The 18815-nt window shown below is 40.7% G+C and overlaps 1 protein-coding gene across 1 annotated transcript in view; it reads left to right on the forward strand.

Moving 5' to 3' along the window:
- The first annotated feature begins 532 nt into the window (after nt 1–532).
- ARHGAP42 (Rho GTPase activating protein 42) overlaps nt 533–18815 on the forward strand; it is a 162173-nt gene continuing 143890 nt past the window's right edge. The window contains exon 1 of the mRNA XM_056328674.1: nt 533–1067. Coding sequence (XP_056184649.1) covers nt 914–1067 — 154 coding nt within the window. The 5' untranslated portion in view covers nt 533–913. The remainder of the gene's footprint in view (nt 1068–18815) is intronic.

Consider the following 18815-nt stretch of genomic DNA (forward strand, 5'->3'; position numbering starts at 1 on the left):
CTCCTTTGCATCCCGCTCTCTCCTCTCACCACCCGCCTCTCCTGGAGCACTGCCCCGCCACAGGCCCGCACAGGCCCACCGGGCAGGCTGACCAGGGCCGCGCTGGGCTCTCACGGAGGATCCCCCGGCACAGCAGGCACGCCGGGGCTGACTGCCTGAGGCCCAAGCACCCTCCGCTCCTCTCGCTGTAGTGGACACCGGGCTGGCCGCTGTCGCCCCCAGCGAAGGCGGGCTGCTCCCTCCACCCCAGCCGCTGACATAAACCGGCCTCCTCCAAGCGCAGGGTTCTAAACAGCCCTAAGCCTCCCGGCCCCTGAGGTGGATCCTCCCTCCCCTGGGCCTCCCAACGCCTCAGGTAGAGCGAGGGGGAGCGCCGGCCCTCACCGGACCGTGCGGGCCGTCCGCGCCCCTCCGCCGCACCCCGAGCCGGGCCAGGGCCCGGCCGCGCCGCCGCGGGACGGCCGACAGCGGAGGGGGCGGCGGCGAGCGAGGGGCGGGCACTGCCGGGCCGCGTCCCCGGCGTGTGAGCATGCCGCGCCGGGAGGAGGGCGTCCTCGGCCGGGCCGGGGGAGGTTCGCTCTGAAGTTAGGGCCGGGGAGGGAGGAAGAGGGAGCGCTGCCGGAAGCGGCGGCGGCGCTGGGAGCCCGCGGTGCCCCGGGACAGCATGTAGCTGGGTGACAGCGACCGGAGCGCGCTGCCTCCGCCGCCAAGGGCCGTCTGCCTCGCCGCCGGCGCGGCGGGCGCCGGTGCAGCGGGTCGGGAGCCTCTCCGGGAAGGCGGAGCGGGACGGCAGTCGCTTCTCGCCTCTGCCCCGCATTCCCCTGTGCCCTCAGCGCCGTCTCTCGGCGCGGCCCTCCTTCAGCCGCCCGCCTCTGCGCCGCCGGCCGGGGGCTGCGGCCGCTCCGCCGCTGCCATGGGGCTGCCCACGCTGGAGTTCAGCGACTCCTACTTGGACAGCCCGGATTTCAGGGAGCGCCTGAAGTGTCACGAGATCGAGCTGGAGAGGACGAACAAGTTCATCAAGGAGCTGATTAAGGACGGCAGCCTCCTCATCGGGGCCCTGCGAAGTGAGTCGGGCGGCCGGGCCGGGGCGCGGGGGAGCCGGGGGGCGGCGGGCAGGCGAGGGGGCTTCTTTTGTTTGAATGGGCGCCGGGAGCGGGCTCCCCTGCCGGCGGCCGCGGAAAAGCGCCTCGTCAACTTTCTCCCCCTCTCCCTCGCCGCTCCGCCTCGCCTCGCCTCGCCCGGCCGGCGGCGGGGCTGGGTGGGTTTCCCGGGAGAGCGGGGGCGGCGCGGGGCCCTGCCGCACCCTCCCCGGCGGGGCCGGGGCAGCGGCCGGGGCACGGGGTCCCGCCGGGGACTGGGGCGAGGGCTTGGGCGCTGAATGTCGCCGTGTAGAGCGCCGTACGGACCAGGCGTGCAGTGCTGCCGGGGGGGCTCGGCCTGGGGCGTCGGCCGTGCTCAGGTATCTTTAGGTAACGGAGATGTCCCTAAATCTCCAAAAGCAAAGCAAGACATCGAAGTGAATCCATGTGAAAGAGAGTTTCTCTCACACCTTTACATCCCGCCCGCCCCCCCTCCCCTCCCCCCCCCCCCCCATCCTGATGTAGTAGATTAACTTTTATGTATTTTGAAAGATTCTGAAAGAAGAGAAGAACAGGCAAGGGTGAACAGTTTTGTGCTTTTTTAAAGCTCCGTGAGTTGTGAGCTGACAGCTTCGCAGGGCATGAAAACGTCCCTCATGCTTTGAAAAGCATCGAGTGAAAACTAGCAATTGCCGTGAGCATTGCGCGACTGGGCTTGCCCTCCTCTCCTGTGACTCTGCCACCTACTTCTTGTCTTGAAGTCACCTAGGATCTCTCTTACCTGTTACCCAGAGCTTTCCTTCAGGTAGAGCAAGGAAGTAATTTACAGCTTCTCGCGCTGCAACATGAGATGTTCGAGGAAAAGAATCACTTTAATCCTCAAAAATATCTGCCACATTGACATGGTATGCTTTTTTTTAGTAGGATGAAGCACAGCAATGCTGCTTTTTATGTGAACAGGGAACAGGTGTTACTGTGAGCTTCTTAGCTCATGAGAAACCTACACTGATGCTAACCCGGAGTCCAAACCCAAAGTTTGTTTCTTTACCTGGGCTAGGAGGTCAAATTTCGGAGATTTTGTTTAGCCAACAGTAGGATTGAATGTTAACCGTTCTTGTTCGTGCATCAACTGTGTATAGTTTGTTTGCAGCATTGTTTTTACATAAAGCAGCTACTGTCTTTTTAAGACTTTTTTCATTAAGTGCATGTATTTCTGGAGACATCTCTGTTGTTGTGAGTAGCTGGATACAAATCTAGCATCTTATGTTACTTTGTATTAAATTCAATAAATTCATGTATCCATGGCCACAGAATGTGAGGTGATAGAATGCATAGAAAATCTGTCTGTATATATAGCTAAAAACTCAATGGTACATTATTCTTTGAGATCAAAGAGGTTTGGTTTTTAGTCATACCTTAAGTTTCTCTTTGCTAAAAAGCATTCTCCATGAAACAGGAGGCTTGAGCTTGTTTTAAGTGGTAAAATGTAAGTTTAATAAAAAATTACTGTTACAAACCTGGTCCTGTAAGATGGTATGCACAAATAGTAATGATAGGTTAGATGCCACATGGGTACTTTTTTTGACCTGGACTAGCACTGGAAATTGACTGCTTTTTATTTCAGATCAAATTCGAACAAATATAACTTTCTTCTTAAGTCATCAAAGACAGTTTGCTGTAGAAGGAGTATTGTTTTTTTGAAGGAATTTTTGTGAAGAATACTTTTGAGTCCTTGCTAATTTAGACCCTACATCTATCTACATGTTTAACAATTCTCTCCCTCTTTGAGGAGAAGCAGTATTTCTGTCTCAAGTAATGATTAACTTGTGAGTTCTCCTGATTTTTTAGAACTTTTTATTTCAAATGTTATTGTGTCTGACACAATGCTTATTGTATTCTATGTGCAACTTTAAAATGCTTTGTGCTATAGTGTCTTTTAGCCTTCGGAAAATAAGGTCTTTTCTAGTGTAGTAAGAAATATTTCTCCTTTTGTTCACTTCAGATCCCTTAGTTTCATTACCATGCTTTGCGCAGCATACTGCCTTCGTTCCTGTGTTAGGATAACTGGGGAAGTGTCTGTGTCTGGATTTTTCTCAACCAAGTAGAAAACCTGGCCTCATGCTGTACAGACTCTGGTGTAGATGCTACAAAGACAGTGTACCTGTTACAGCAAGTAGTGCTATCGTATGTTTCGTAGAGAGAACTTCTGACTCCTTAAAACATACTAGCTACTCAGGTTTAAAATGAGTGGAGTGTGAAATACTTGTGCAAGGCTTTGTGTGTGTGTGGGTTTTTTTTTTTTTTTTTTGTCATTGAAAATGTAATCAAACAGGAGAGTAAGTAGTTGATGTCAGAGATGAACTCTTATGATTTGATCTTTGAATATCTAATAACCTACAGGCCCTGGAGAAAAATAGGCATTATTTCGATGTTTTATCTCTTTAGGTGATCTGGGATTTTTCATTTACCTACGTTTTGGAGGATCTGTTCTGTTGGGGGAAAAATCTAGACTGTGCTGAAGAGCTTCAGTGGAAATGAGTTTTGGAACGTGTCCTTCCTGCCCGTGTTTAGGGAAGAGACAGTGAAGCTGGCTCAATATGATTAGAAAATACTAGAATATTTTTTAAGTTGCCTAAATATAAGATACTATATGAAACCACAGTACGTGCGCTGTTTTTCAGGTGGAATTAAACTTCTATATTATAAAAGTTACAGAATACTAATTTGTGCACAGTCCAGTGTCTAAGAAGCTACTGTAAAAAGGCAATGTTTAGAAATACCTGACAGGAGATTCCACATAAATTGAAGGAAGAAGAGATATGCTTCTTGTAGTATGCAAACATTTTGCATTTTAATTGGAGTGGTCCCAGGGTAAGGTCAGACTTTATTTTAGTGTGGTTTTACTGCATTCATTCTGAGGAGTGCTGCTTTCCGAAGTAGTTATGCAGAGCTGTAATACTGTGTTCCATGAAGCAGCAGTTTATTGTGAATGCGGTGAGAACTGATAGTGATAGGATTCATACAAAATCCTCAGCAGCCTTTTCCTAGTGTTTTTTGCACAGTTTCCTTCTCTTTCTAAATATGTAAGACTCTGGGAGTACCCTAGGAGAGCACAGATTATATGGTCCAGTTCAGTTAGGTGTCAGCATTACATTTGTATGGCCATTGTGACTATTTCAGCCTTGTCCTACAATTAGTATTTGCAGTAAGGCTACGTTTTCTTTTTCGAATCAGCTGAGGTACTAAATACATTACTATCTCTTGAAAGGCTTAGCTTATGCATATAATAGGTGTTCCTATTATATTAAAAAAGTTATCTTTCAACAGAGGTTTAACTCTGTGTAGGCACAGTTAAGTAGTAGTATATAGTTTTCTTTGCACCTGGAGGAGGGTTTCTTTGTTGTTAACTTACGAATTAGGAAAAAAACCCACAAATGTCTTAGAAAAAAATATCTACAACTGGCCTTCTTGATCATTAAGTAATTGTTGATTTCATAACTTCTTCCAGCACCTAATTTAATGGTTCTTTCAGATGAGTGTTTAAAGTGCATATGCTTAAATGCTTCACATAGTGAGGTCCAGCTGTGGCTGGACTCCTGAAGCAAAATAGAAATTTTTCCTTCTCATTGATTCCAGATTGTTTTCAATTAAAACATCAAGTCTATTCTTCCTGTACTTTTTGCCAGTAGTGTACTTTGTAGTTGCTTTGTGAAAAAGCAGCCTAAACAAGGGTGCTGTCATATAGATTATATAGGAAATTTCATTATAGAATTACTTGTATGCTTTTAGTTTCCATAATAGGCCTACTGTTCTGCCAAAGTTAATGAATATTGTATTAAACAATCCAAAAAAGTAACTTGCATCTTGTATAGGTGATATCATGGCTTATTGCTGTTGCAGAAGCCTTCAGCTTTTCACCTTGATTTTTGAGGCCTTCCTCTCCATGTTGTCCTATTTTAGCAACAAGTTCATCTACTCAAAGATGCGAACTACATACGTTTTGGGTTGAAAGGTTGAAAGTTCAGTGGATTTGCAGCTGTTTTAAGTAATGCTGTAACTTTTTTGAGTGTGTTTTTTGTGATGTAAACAGTAATATAGAGCTATGTTGTCATATAAATAAGATTCAACAGATTATCTTTAGGAATTTGTAATTTAGTAGCAATTGCGATAGTTTATTTTCCTACTTAACATGTGGAGAAACAGACACGAGATGTAAATACCATCTTCTGTGGGGAGTGTGAGGGGGTATTTTTTACCAGGGTTTTATAGAAATTCCAAACAGAAAAGACTGTCTTGAAATTGTTTTGGCATACAGTTTTCAGGGATGATTTTCTTCTCTCATAAACCTAATTATAAAAATACAGTGATGTCTATATGTATGAAAATTTTGGGGTTAGCTGGCTGGGGGAAAAAAAAAAAAAAAAGACAAAATTACAGCAGAAGAACCTGTGATCTTGTTATCTCTCCTGGGAATTTTTTTCATGTAAAAAACCCCAAGCTGTTTGTATCTTTCCAGAGAGATGCATTTTCCCAGATATCCTGGCCTCACATATTTTCATGAGATTGTATCTTTACAATGTCTTTTCCAGATTCTAACTGGAGCAGGACTGAGTTCATTGAATAATAACTGCTGAAGTTTGATAGTAATCATTCTCTTTTATTAATTTAGATTTTAGCTTCTTCATATTCCTTATGTGATACAATGATGGTGAACATGGAGTTGTAAAAGTATAGCATGCTAGTGAGAATTTCAGAAATAACTCATGTTGCCTTTGAAAACATTGCTTCTAGTTGTTTTAGTCCTATAATACAAAAATGCGTAACTTGCCTTTCATAGAATCATCGTAGAATCATAGAATCATTTAGGTTGGAAAAGACCTCTAAGATCAAGTCCAACTGCTAACCCAGTACTGCCAAGTCCACCACTAAACCATGTCCCTAAGTGCCACATCTACATGTCTTGTAAATACCTCCAGGAAGAGTGACTCAACCACTTCCCTGGGCAGTTTGTTCCAATGCTTGATAACCTTTTTGGTGAAGGATTTTTTCCTAATATCCAATATAAACCTCCCCTGGCCAAACTTGAGGCCATTTCCTCTTGTCCTGTTGCTTGTTATCTGGGAGAAGAGACCGGCCCCCACCTCGCTACAGCCTCCTGTCAGGTAGTTGGAGAGAGTGGTAAGGTCCCCCTGAGCTTCCTTTTCTCTATGCTTTTTCCTCAGCTGTTTCTCATAAGACTTGTTCTCCAGACCCTTCAACAGCTCCGTTGCCGTTCCCTGGACACGCTCCAGCACTTTTACATCCCTCTTGCAGTGAGGGGCCCCAAACTGAACCCAGTATTAGAGGTGCGGCCTCACCAGTGCTGAGTACAGGGGGACAATCCCTGCCCTTGTCCTGCTGGCCACTCGGTTTCTGATACAAGCCAGGATGCTGTTCACCTTCTTGGTCACCTGGGCACACAGCTGGCTCATGTTCAGCTTGCTGTCAGCCAGCACCCCCAGGTCCCTTTCCACCAGGCAGCTTTCCAGCCGCTCTTCCCCAAGCCTGTAGTGTTGCGTGGGGTTGTTGTGGCCCAAGTGCAGGACCTGACACTTCTCCATGTCGAACTTCATGCAATTTGCCTTGGCCCATCACTCCAGCCTGTCCAGATCCCTCTGCAGAGCCTTCCTACCCTGAAGCAGATCAATATTCCTGGCCAGCTTGGTGTTTCCTGCAAACTTACTGAGGGTGCACCTGATTCCCTCATCCAGATCATTGATAAAGACATTAAACTGAACTGGACTCATTGTGTTAGGGTTGGATGAGAGGCAGGGCATTACAACAGGTTACATTTCATTGTCTCTAAATACTTGATTCCCTTAGCAATTGACAAAAAAACCCCAATGTTTTCCATTAAAAGGAAGTTGAAATTCAGTAATTGGCATTAATGTTTTGAAGTCATCTGCTCCCTTGTTGTTCTGTTACTTCTGACAGGCATTTGTGCTGTCCTGCTCAACTTCTGCTGATGTCTAAGTTATCTATGGATTGGGGATGTAACTCAAAAACAATTCCAACTGCGTTCAGCCTTTCATGCAGAGATACCAATGATAAGCTGGTTCTTGGCCAGAGAAGGAGCCTAATTGCTTTCTCTAGTGTTTAAGCAGCTGCAGTCTCTTATCATGTTATCTTTAGCTAAATATATATGGAGAAAACAAATACTAGTATGTGGTGGACTGTTACAGAGCGCAGTATTTTCTATCACATGATTCATTTTGAACCAAGAATCCCTGCAAGTGAGTTCCCGTACTCTCAGTGACAACTACTGTGTTAATGAAGTCCTTGAATGGCTCAACATGGATGTTCTTGTGTTTTTGTATTGAAACAGGTATTCTTTAGAGAAATTTTGTAATCTGATTACCTCAGGTTACCTAAGGATTGGGTATGAGTTTCAAATACCATATGAAATGACAATTCTGCTTTAAGAAAATATGCAATTTTTTAAATAAGGATTTTCAAACTTTTAAACTGATTTCTGAAATGATCAAATTTAATCTGTTTCCTAATGGGCTTGCTGGCATGTTGTCTATTAAGTGCTTCATTTGCTGTGAATAAGATAAATGAATTCTATTAATAAGAGACCAGCTGCTTCATGAATATTGTCTTTACTACAATGGAAAATATGATGCTGTGGTCACTGAACTTGTACAGATCTCTTGGGTTTATGTGGGCAGAAGTGCTACAGCCATTTGCAGTTTCCTGTAATAGTAAATAATTTCATATCCATCCTCTTTGAAAAATACAGAGGACAATGCAGTCGTCCTTTCTACTGAATGATATGTAAAACAGTGCTATGTCTTTGTCTTCTGATTTTTTTCCTGTAGTCTCAAAACTGTAATAATAAATAAATTCAGAATATAGGAGAATTGGGTATCATGGATTTCCTTTGTTAAATCCAGTCTCCTGCTAGTGTAACATCATGAAATCCCTACTTGTCAAACTCCATTTTAAAAACATTTTTTATCTTTACTGTTTCTGCTAGAAGGCTGTTCTAGAACCTTGTTACTCTGAGGGTTGAGTAACTCATTAAAAATAAACTTACTCTGGAAATTCAAACTTGTTTATGCTCATTTTCCTTTCACTCAACATTTCTGTACTGCTGTTTACTTGAATTTGCTTGGGGAATAATCACATCCTTTTGCTAGACTGAACAAACTGTTCTTATCCTCTCTTCTAAGAGCTTCTCTCATTTCTTGTCATTTTAGTAGCTTTTTTCTAATTCTCTTTGAATTTGCTTTTAAGTGTTCAGGAGTTGAGAAGTAAAAGTAGGGGAAACAAAAGTAATATAATAATGTTCACAGGATAGTTCTTTGTTCATGTTCTGTGAGAACACTGATCATTAAAAAATCGGTGTTTACGTTGTTTTGACTATGTGGTGCTATGGATTCCTCGAGTGTATGATTAAAAGGTGAAAAAGTCTTGGAATCTTATAAGCAGTAGCAATGAAGTAAATACTAAACTGAAGAAAAATATCTTTACCTTCTTCCATATTAATATGACATTGGAGTACTGTTGGGCAGTAATCTAACCTCCTGTTGGCACCCTGTGAAGTGCAAATAACTTTCATTAGAAAGATAATATATTTCACAGCATGTTATGAACTCTGGGCTATGTTACAGTATCATTTTTAAGATCAGGGAAGTGATTTAAGTTGGTAACTTCCAACTGTCCTGAATTACGCAAACTCGTATTTCACAGGATGCCAAGAGCTTAAACAACATGTTGTTGTTGTGCTGGTGTTTTGTTTAGTATTATTCAGGCATGGGAAAATAGTATGGAAATTTGGTGTGTCTTCAGTAGTCTTATCTTCTTTTAGTTTAACATTCAAAGCAGGATAGAAGGTGCTGCAATGCTTAGATTGAATAGTTGGTACTGCTGCTGATGTTGCTTGATATTTTGCAGGTTGCTTACAGGAGAGAGGTTAGCATGTCACATGTGCATTGTAGTGTCTCTTTGCAGAGGTACTCTTGTTCCCTGAAAGATACTATATAAGTGAAAGTAGGTATCACCAGCAGGTTTATTTTTCCTCTGTAGAGAGCCTTCAAGTCAAATAATCATGATGAAAAATAAAACGGGTAACAATAGAAAGATGATCACTGAGGTCCCTTCCAACCTGATATTCTATGATTTGATCCTGTAGAATTACAAGGACAAATAAGCCTCTTACTTTGATTATTCTTGGCCTTCTGTGCTTTAGGAAAATCTTTCTTCTTTGGTTTCTTGTAGATGAGGACACTTCAAACATTTTTCTTCTATTCCCCACTGCTTTTTCTTTTCCTTCTTTTCCCCTCCTTTTCATAGATGGGAGTCCAGTGTTCTCTGTCAGTAATGCCTCCCTGCTCTGTGGTAGCAGCCAAGCTCTTCCAAAGTCAGAGTGGAAATGTTAAATCAGATTGGTCTCAACATTAGTCCTCAAATAATATCGACATTCCTCTTTTTGGGTGTTTGCCGGAAAGCCTTTTCCTAGTTGTATCTTATCTATATAGAATCATAGAATGGTTTGGGTTAGAAGGGACCTTAAAGAACATCCACCCGCCCTGCCATGGGCAGGGACACCTCCCACTAGACCAGGTTGCCCAAAGGCCCGTCCAGCCTGGCCTTGAGCACTGCCAGGGATGGGGCAGCCACAGCTGCTCTGGGCAGCCTGTGCCAGTGCCTCACTGCCCTCACAGTAAAGAATTCCTTCCTCATATCTAATGAAAATCTACCCTCTTTCAGTTTAAAGCCATTATCCCCTTGTCCTGTTGCTACAGGCCCAACCAAAAAAATCGATCCCCATCTGTCTTAAAAGCCCCCGTCAGGCACTGGCAGGCTGCTGTAAGGTCTCCCCAGAGCCTTCTCTTCTCCAGGCTGAACAACCCCAACTCTCTCAGCCTGGCTTCATAGGAGAGGTGCTCCAGCCTCTGATCATCTTTGTGGCCCTCCTCTGGACTCACTCCAACAGGTCCATGTCCTTCTTTTGTTGGGGATCCCAGAGCTGAATGCAGCACTCCAGGTGGGGTCTCATGAGAGCAGAGTAGGGGGGACAATCACCTTTCTCAACCTGTTGGTCGTGCTTCTTTTGATGCAGCTTAGGATACAGTTGGCTTCCTGGGCTGCAAGTGCATATTGCCCAGTCACGTTGAGCTTTTTGTCCACCAACACCACCATGCCTTTCTCCTCAGGGCTGCTCTCAATCCGTTCTCCACCCAGCCTGTATTTGTGCCTGGGATTGCTCTGACCCATGTGCAGGACCTTGCACTTGGCCTTGTGGAGCTTCATGAGGTTCACACAGGCCCACGTCTCAAGCCTGTCGAGGTCCCTCTGGGTGCTATCCTTCTGATACCTTCTAACATAAGCTGTAGTAACTTCCATACTTCTGTAAAGTCTGTTTTAGCATAAAGAAAAAGGTTCTAATGCCTCTTTAATAAAAAGTACAGTTAACATAATAAAGATTCTAGTTTGCTTTGTGTACTTAATGCTTTTGTGAATTGTGTCAGCTGCTGTGTTATTCATATAAAAAGCTTACTAATAGTTGTCAGTCAGTGCCTTCAAGAGTTGGGGACTGGTATTTCACACTATCTTACAGCTTGGATTCTCCAACTGAGTTGTGCTTTGAGAAGCCAGACTGCGGAGGCTAGGCAGAGGTGCAATAGTTGAAAACAGACCTGAGGAAAAGAATTGCTACCTTCCATTGGTAACAGTCTGGTTAAACAGGACTTGGTTTAAGCCCCAACGAAGTAAGATGGATTAAAATAATCTTTGGGTGTATTCATTTTTTATTAACCATATGCACATACTTTTACTGAAATGCAATATGACTAGTGCTACTTTCCTGACACATCCCCCCCATTTCAGTCCAATTATTGTCCAAGTCTGCTGGTAAAACTGGAAAAAATAGTGCAGCTTCCTAAGCATCATGAATGCCTAAAGAGATGTTTTTTGACTCATAAATCTCCATCTAGGAATTAGTATCTGAGTATATTGTACAGAATGTATATTAGGATCTATTCCCTTAATTTCATAAATTAGGTGATGTAATTCCATACCACTGAAGTAGCAAGAAAGTGAATGCACTTTTCTCAACATTGTTTCTCCTTGATGACTGCCAGTGCTTTGCTTTAGTTTTTAGAGAGAATTTGCTTGCTGCTGCTTTTTGTTTTTAAAAAGTATGGTGAGACTTCTGTGTTGGAAAACTTGCTTTTCTTTTCCGAAAGCTGAAAATTGTTAGAATCACAGCAAATGTCACTCTTTGTTGCCCATGTATAGTCTGTTTGGGGACCTTTTCAACAAATCAAGAAGTAGCAAATGTGGCCTGCCTACAGGCCAGTTAACTACTTTTCATAGTCAGTGTTGGTTAGCGGAGGAGGAAGATGAGTACATTTAATAAGCTGAACATGCACTTAGGGATGTGGTTTCGTGGTGGACTTAACAGTGCTAGGTTAATGGTTGGACTCTATGATCTTAAAGGTCTTTTCCAGCCTGAATGATTCTATCTTTCTGTGGGCTTGCAGGCTGACAGACGCCAGAAACGTATGATATCTGTAAGTATAAGTGGAAGGGGTTTATGGATATTGCCTATATTTATTGTGTTTATGGGTGTTGAGTCTGGTTCTGCTGCTTGTTTTCAGGAGAATGCTGGAAAATTGTGAAAAGTGAGAGAAGATCTTTGAATATATGAAAAGCATATGAAAATGCTCAAGCTCCTTAGAAACCACAAGCACCATAAAGTATATGTTTTTTGCAATTGCTTAATCTGAAGAGAAGGTTAAAGATTTATTTATATCACAGAAAAGAATCTTGATGGAATGTTTCTCTATCTAACAGATGAAGGCATATGAAGATCCAAGTGTTGGTAGAAGCTATACAAATTGATTAGAAACATCCAGCTGTAAAAGTTAGTAAGATATTTCCTGAAGACTGTGATGGACTTTTTATTGTTGGAAACTCTTAAACTGTTGGCTTATTTTTTTTTTAACTCCCTCCCCCCATGGCCTGGTACAGCCCTGTTCACTTAGACCTGTTGGATTTGAAGTCCTGAAACTCCTGTTGAATGGTAGCTAATCTTGTTGATAGTATTGGTTCCTTGTTGTCTTAGAAAGAAATATTTTCAGTCTGCTTTCAAGTCTTCAAGTTTACATTACTTGAATGTACATGTCTGTGTGGAACTTTGAAATCTAGAAAGAATACATCCTTAAGATGTTTTATAGTTTAATGTTTGTCACGTTTTAAAATGGTCAGATAGTTCCTTCTGGTACTCTCCTTACTTTGTGTCATCATTGTGATTTGAAATGGAGGTGTTATGCTGTAACAACCGTCTTGGGAGGGTGGTTTTGGTGGGTTTTTTGGCTTTTTTTTTTTTAAGTGTGTGCTTTTTTCTTCTTTTCTTTTCCCTTCTTAGTTTTGGATACTAGACTGCATGGCATATTTTAGTGTTTATACATGCATGTGCAAATATGCATTGAAACAAAACCAAACAGTTGAAGATGGTAATACTACCTTTATTTCCATATATATGGACACTGAATAAATATGTTCAGTTCAGCTTGCTATGCTATGTATGTAAAGATAGCAAAGTTAACATTTCTGAAAGTTCCTTAATGTTAGGGAAGTGGGGTTACAAGCTTAGCTTTGTTAGCCTCTTGAGATACAGATTGTCTGAAGTACTTCAAACATCTTAAAATTCTCACAGTTCTTGTTTATACATTGTTTTTTCATCTACTACCAAGACTGGTTTAATCGGGAAAAAGACAGATACACTGATTTAAAACCACAGAAGTGTGTCTCCAAGCAAATTCTTGTAGGCATAAATGTAAGGCTTGGCAATATACTTAATGACGTTTTCTCACAAATACAATTGGTATGGTTGGCTTTTTGCTGTGTGAGCTTAGAGCCGCTGCATCTTCATGCTGTTTGGGAGCCTAAGGTCACATGAGAAATCCAAAATATTTCATTTTATGAAGCAGGGTGTAGGCACAGCAGTGCATTTCCTGTTTATATAGCCAAATCTTTGTATGCCGAGAGACTTCCTGATACATTCAGGCAGGTTTTTTGAGTTGCACTTCAGCTGTAACTTTTTTTGCTTAGCTCATTGAAGATGCCATCATCTGCACCCTAGCCAGTATGCCACAACTCATTTGCCTGTGGGGAAGGGAACTGAGATGATACTTAGCAAAGTCTTACCACGTTTTGTTTATCCCAAGATTGCAGAATGGAAGATGAAAACGTTGACGCCTTGTTTAAGTCATTGGTTTAGCATTTCTTTATTCAGGTTTCATTGGAAAGCGAAAAAATACACGTTTTCTAACAGGCACAATTTCCCCATTCTTTTTCCTGTGTACTCCAAGAAGCAAATTGGTCTCTGGTCTAAGTAGCCCACAGATTCACAGGATCCACTTGCTTCCTTCGATTACATACAAACTGAAGAGCTTCTGATTTTTGTGTTGCACAGTATTGGTAACTGTTCTGTTTAGTGCCTTCTCTATGAAGTTGAAATACAGCAAGTTAAAAATATGATTATTCTTATTTTATTTACGTTGCCACAGCACAGAAATGACGTGATTCTTTGTTTTGTTGATTCAGTTCTTCTGCTCTTGTGTCTTAATGGAGTATATCCCAAATCTCCCTAGGAGTAGTGATTATCTTAGATTTACAAAAGTAATGTTGCAGATCACATCTTCTTTTCCACCAGCTTTCTGACAGTTTCCAAATAATTTGATAGTAAAATATGCATTACGCTAACTGTTACAATTCCTGTTATCACTGGCACTCCAGAGCCTCTTTGATTTGTCTTCTGTGAGAAGCTACAGTTTTTAATACAGCTTAAGACTTTATTTTACAATAAAAACACATTTTCATGCCTGCTTTTGTCACTTGTCTTGAGGAGTCATTATGAAGTACTGGCTACTGTGTTGCTGGGTTAAGTACCAGTCTTGCACTGGTTTTTTTTGAACATTTAATGTACCCAAAGATATTTCATGATATTTTGACAAACACTTCTCTTGTCCATTTGTAAATTAAAATGGCACTTAAACAAGAATATATTTGTACAAATGGAATGAAATACAGGACAGCAGTATTACTCTTTGTTAGTGAACACTAGTGGCTTGGGGGGTGATGTTTTAGTGGATTGATTTTTTTTTTTTGGTTTTGCCTATTTATTATTTTTTTTTAGTTTTCAAACATATTGATTGAAATCTTTGGGGTTTTTTTGTTGTTTTGTTTTTTTTTTTAATTTCTTTCCCTTTGTGGGATATGCAGGAGGGGCTGAGTGCAGTGAATAGGGACAGGGACTCTGAGCTTCTGTGCCGGTGGGAATTGGAGCTTCTGCATATCGAATTCTTGGCAGATAAAAAATTAGACCAGTTGAATGCCCAGTTCTTGCTTTCTTCTTGTCTCAGTTGTCCCACAGTAAAACAAAGCCTGTGGTTTTGGGGGATTTATCTTTAACTTCTGCCTATCTTTGTCTGTATAGATAGTAATTTTGTATGCCCTGTCTTTTACTGTATATATGCATGTGTTGAGTAATTTAAGCAGCAATTATGTATTAAGGGGAATTTCACTTCCATCTTAATTTCTATATATTTTGTATATATTTTATATATATATTTAATTTTTTTAAATTTAATTTAAAATTATTGACATTAACAAAATTATGATCTGTAAGTGTGTTAAATACTTTTATAAAGTTGTTTGGATTTGATTTGTCTACTTTAAAAAAGGCATTTTTTTATGTAGAAGGAGGAATCTTAAAACAGATGATTAGTACTTTGTAACAAAATAGCATAGAAGGAGTTGAGTATTTTTTTTCTGAAGCTAAAAAGATTATTCAGATAATATTTATCTGTTCAGTAGAATATGTCATACTGTCTAGTAAAAATTTTGTCATGCTGTTTTGTTAAACTTCATTAAGTGTGCTGGCTCTTTAAATATGAAGTCTGATACCCCATGAACTCCTTATTCATTGTATTTGTGCCTCTCTGAGACAAATTTAGAAGGAGGGATTTATCGTCGTTTTACTATTTGAGAGATCCAAGAGCTACTATGTGGCATTTGGTCTCTCCAAAAGCTGGTTTCTGCTTCTAAAAGGATGTCAAGTATATGAAAAGTTGGTGTTTTCTTAAAGAAACGAACAAAAAACCTTGACATGATAGAACACAAGAGCTTTTCCACTTCTGTAAAACCTGTTTGTTTCCCTATGGAACAAATTAATGCAGTAATTAAGTCCTATAATTACTGAAACACGGGTTCAGATTTTGTGAGGCTGCTTTACTTTAGAGATGTTTCAGCATCTCTTCAGTTTCAACACAACCGGTCGCGGTCACGTTGCCTTCAGACCTCCAGAATAAAACTGACCAGTCGGTGACCCGTGCAAAAGTACTTAGTTTCTAAAATATGTCAGACCCGGAGAACCTCTAAATTGCGGTAGCATTCTGCTAGTTCCCCCAAGCGTCCTCAAATAACCTCTTTTCAGAAGTGGTTTCATCTAACCTGGGTTTGAATCCAGGTTTCCTGTTAGGCTTCACAGCAGTCTGTGATAGCCAGTGGGGAGTTCCACAGTGTCAATATGCGCTGCAGGGTCAAAAGTTCGTCCTTTGTTGTATGCCTGCAGCTTGGTTATTTTATCTAATGATGGAGATTTTCGTTCTATGAGAAATAGTAACTGTTACCTATATGCATGGCCTCTCCTGGAGTTCATGTGGTTTGGATTTTATTTTTAAATACCTTTCTTTTCTCTCTTCTTCCTTGCAGGTTTTGTTCCCCAGCTACTCCGAAAAATTCTCGTCTAGTTAGTTTCTGCTTTTAAACAATCAAATCTGTCCCTCTGATTGTCCTTTGTCAACCTTCTTTGTGTTTTCCTTATGGTAGCTGTGCCCTTCCTGAGATGCATTGCAAGAAACTTCATGAAATATTGAAGGCGTGAGTGAACGCATGAAATAATGATATTTTCTGCTTCGTGCTTTTTTTTCCATACTAAACCTTAGTAATTTTGACTGTTGCTGATCATTGAGTTGACATTGTAAGAGAATGGTCTAAAGTGATTCCAAGATCTTTCCAGAATATTAAAGCTAATGTAAATCCCATCAGTATGTGAATGTAGTTATTTTTTTTTTCCTGTGTGCATTACTGTGTGCTTCCTAAACTTAATTTTCCCCTACTTACCTCCCTGACATTTAAGGTTGTGACATCCTTCTGCTTTTCAAGAAAGGAAAAAATAAAAGCTGATTATAAACATCTATATCAGCAGCAAAATATGTTACTCAGTGTTAACATCCTTTTTCCAATTTGATCTCCAGATTTTTTGATGGCTCTGATAAATAGTAAGGCTCCTTTGAGATCCAGAAAGAAATTACTTGGCAGGAAAGAGAAATGTCAAAAGTGATAATACAGAAAATCTACTAGAGTTTGATTCTGTTATAAGAAGCTGCAGCTGAGTGAAGTACTTGTTGCTGCCTTCTTGTTTAATTTTTCTTGCAGTAATCTTTTAGGCATACACTTGAGAGTTATCAGAGCTTCAACTTGCAAGTCTTAAGAAGCCAAAATTCTCTCAAGCCCTTCTACTTTGTTTATCTGTGGGGGGATGGTGAAAAAGAGAATCTGACTATTATTCACACTCAGAAAAGTGTTCTATTTTTTTCATTCAGTAGTACAAACCCATGAATTTTAAAATAAGTTTGTTAGGTATAGTTTGGGAAGCTGTGTATACCAGCTAGTAAGGTTAGCAGCTGCATCATCTCTTAGCCACTGGAGAATTCAGTTCAAGAAGACTTGTTAAGCTGAAAACTTTACTAAATTTTATTGCTAAGGCAGAACTTTTGAGGATCATTGCTGGATTTTTTCTTTGAAGGAAGATTTCATTTTTTGTGTTCGAAACGGGAGGAAGAAAGAAGGAGGGTGAGGGGGTGTGGGGAGCTGCAACCTGAGAACCTGAGTGTCATTACTGAGAAACCGGCACTGTAAGTCCTAGTTTTTGTTGGACTTAGTTGGTGCTTTTTCTTAGTAACTGTGTATGGTGTATGTATCTCGGTGGCCTCCAAGCCAGTAGGAAAAGAATGCTCAATAAGGCTATTTATGTCAAACTTTGTGTTAGTTCTCTCATCCATATTATTTATGATTACTGCTTCCCACACTATTTTAGAGCACAGTCTTTACCCAGTTTATCATTAATATCCCACAGTGATCTTTTTTATTTTCTCTTCCAGCCATTATGAAAATTGACAGCAGAACACACAAGATTAATTTATATATTTAGCTTGAGGGTATGATAGCGAAGTTAAAGCTTATTAGCTCTTTGCTACTAAGTAATGAGCATGACCAGCTTGCACTGAGGTAGCTCCAATCATATCAGTGTTCTAGGTTTTTTTCTGTCCAAAGTGAATCCTAGGAGTATTGTTTTGTATTGAAAGATGCTTGTAAAAGGATTTAGCAAGCCTGTCTTTGTGAATAATTGGCTTGATAAAAGGCGTTATAATCCACTGTATATTTAGAGAGCCAGAGAATCACAGTCCTTATTAGGTGAGCTATTGCAACAGTCAGAAGGAGTCACTATGGACTGTCTTGACAATGTGTAGATTGGGGCATCCTTAATTCAGAAACAATTAACAAACCAGAATTGACTCCTTTGGTGAAACCATGTATTGCCCTGCATGTTAGAACCAAAGATATCTGTAAAAACATCTACTTATTGGATCTTGTAATTTTAAATAAAATAATTAAAAATAAATACATTAAAAGAACCTCACCTATCTATTGCTGTGTTTTTCTTCTCCCACAGCTGATATTTTAATGTGCTTTGTTTGCTAATTTCAAGGAAGCTAACATGAATGTTTTGGGAAGAAGGTGTTTTACTTGGCTGCTCATGCCGTCTCTTGAGTAATTCAAAGATCATAGGCTGTTCATTGATTCATATTTACTTACATGTTCAACTGGAGATGAAACAGCATTACAGTCAATACACATTGAGCTCTGAAAAGGCCATGCATTGAAGTTAAGCGTTTTACATGCTCATGAAAAGAAAAAATATTGTACTCAGAAGGCATTGTGTCCAAAATCCAAACTACTATGTTTGTGCTCTGATTGTTTGGTTCATATTTCTCATTGTGAACATCAAATGTTGCCTAGCTGATTTTTTTTTTTTTTTTTTCCCTTACAGTTCTTTCTGAACTTCCTTGAATTCCCTTACAGAGAATTCTGGTTCTGTTTTTAAAAGAATTGATGATTTCAGAATTGCATCCAGTTACAGAACTTGTTTAGTTTTAATCCTGCTAAGATTTCCCATATTTTTGTGAAAAGTTATAACTTCATGGAAATGTTCCCACTTGTGTTAAATGGAGGATAGAGAAGCCAATATGTTAAGTGCTGTTGGACTTTTGAAATGAAATCTACAACTTCTTTAAGCTGCTTTTCATTGAGAAAAAGGAAAGGAAGATGAGCTGGAATGGCAATTCATCCAGCCAACAAACTGAGCTATGCAGAGCTTGTGTTCCAAGTGCAACTTCTTATGTTACGCTGAAGGGAGAATGATGTTATGGTGATGTTAGGGGCACTCTGCAGTCAGTCTTTGGTTAAAAATACAGGCCTAGGGTTAAACACCAAATTTTGTTTTATGAATACCTTAATAACAAGTAACTGGTTCAGGCTCAGAGCATTTCTGGTTTTTTCTTCATCCTCCCAGTGAATTATTGACGATTTACTGACTGTGTGTGGAAACAAGATGGA

This window comes from Falco biarmicus, chromosome 2, assembly GCF_023638135.1.
Source record: "Falco biarmicus isolate bFalBia1 chromosome 2, bFalBia1.pri, whole genome shotgun sequence".
NCBI lineage: Eukaryota > Metazoa > Chordata > Aves > Falconiformes > Falconidae > Falco > Falco biarmicus.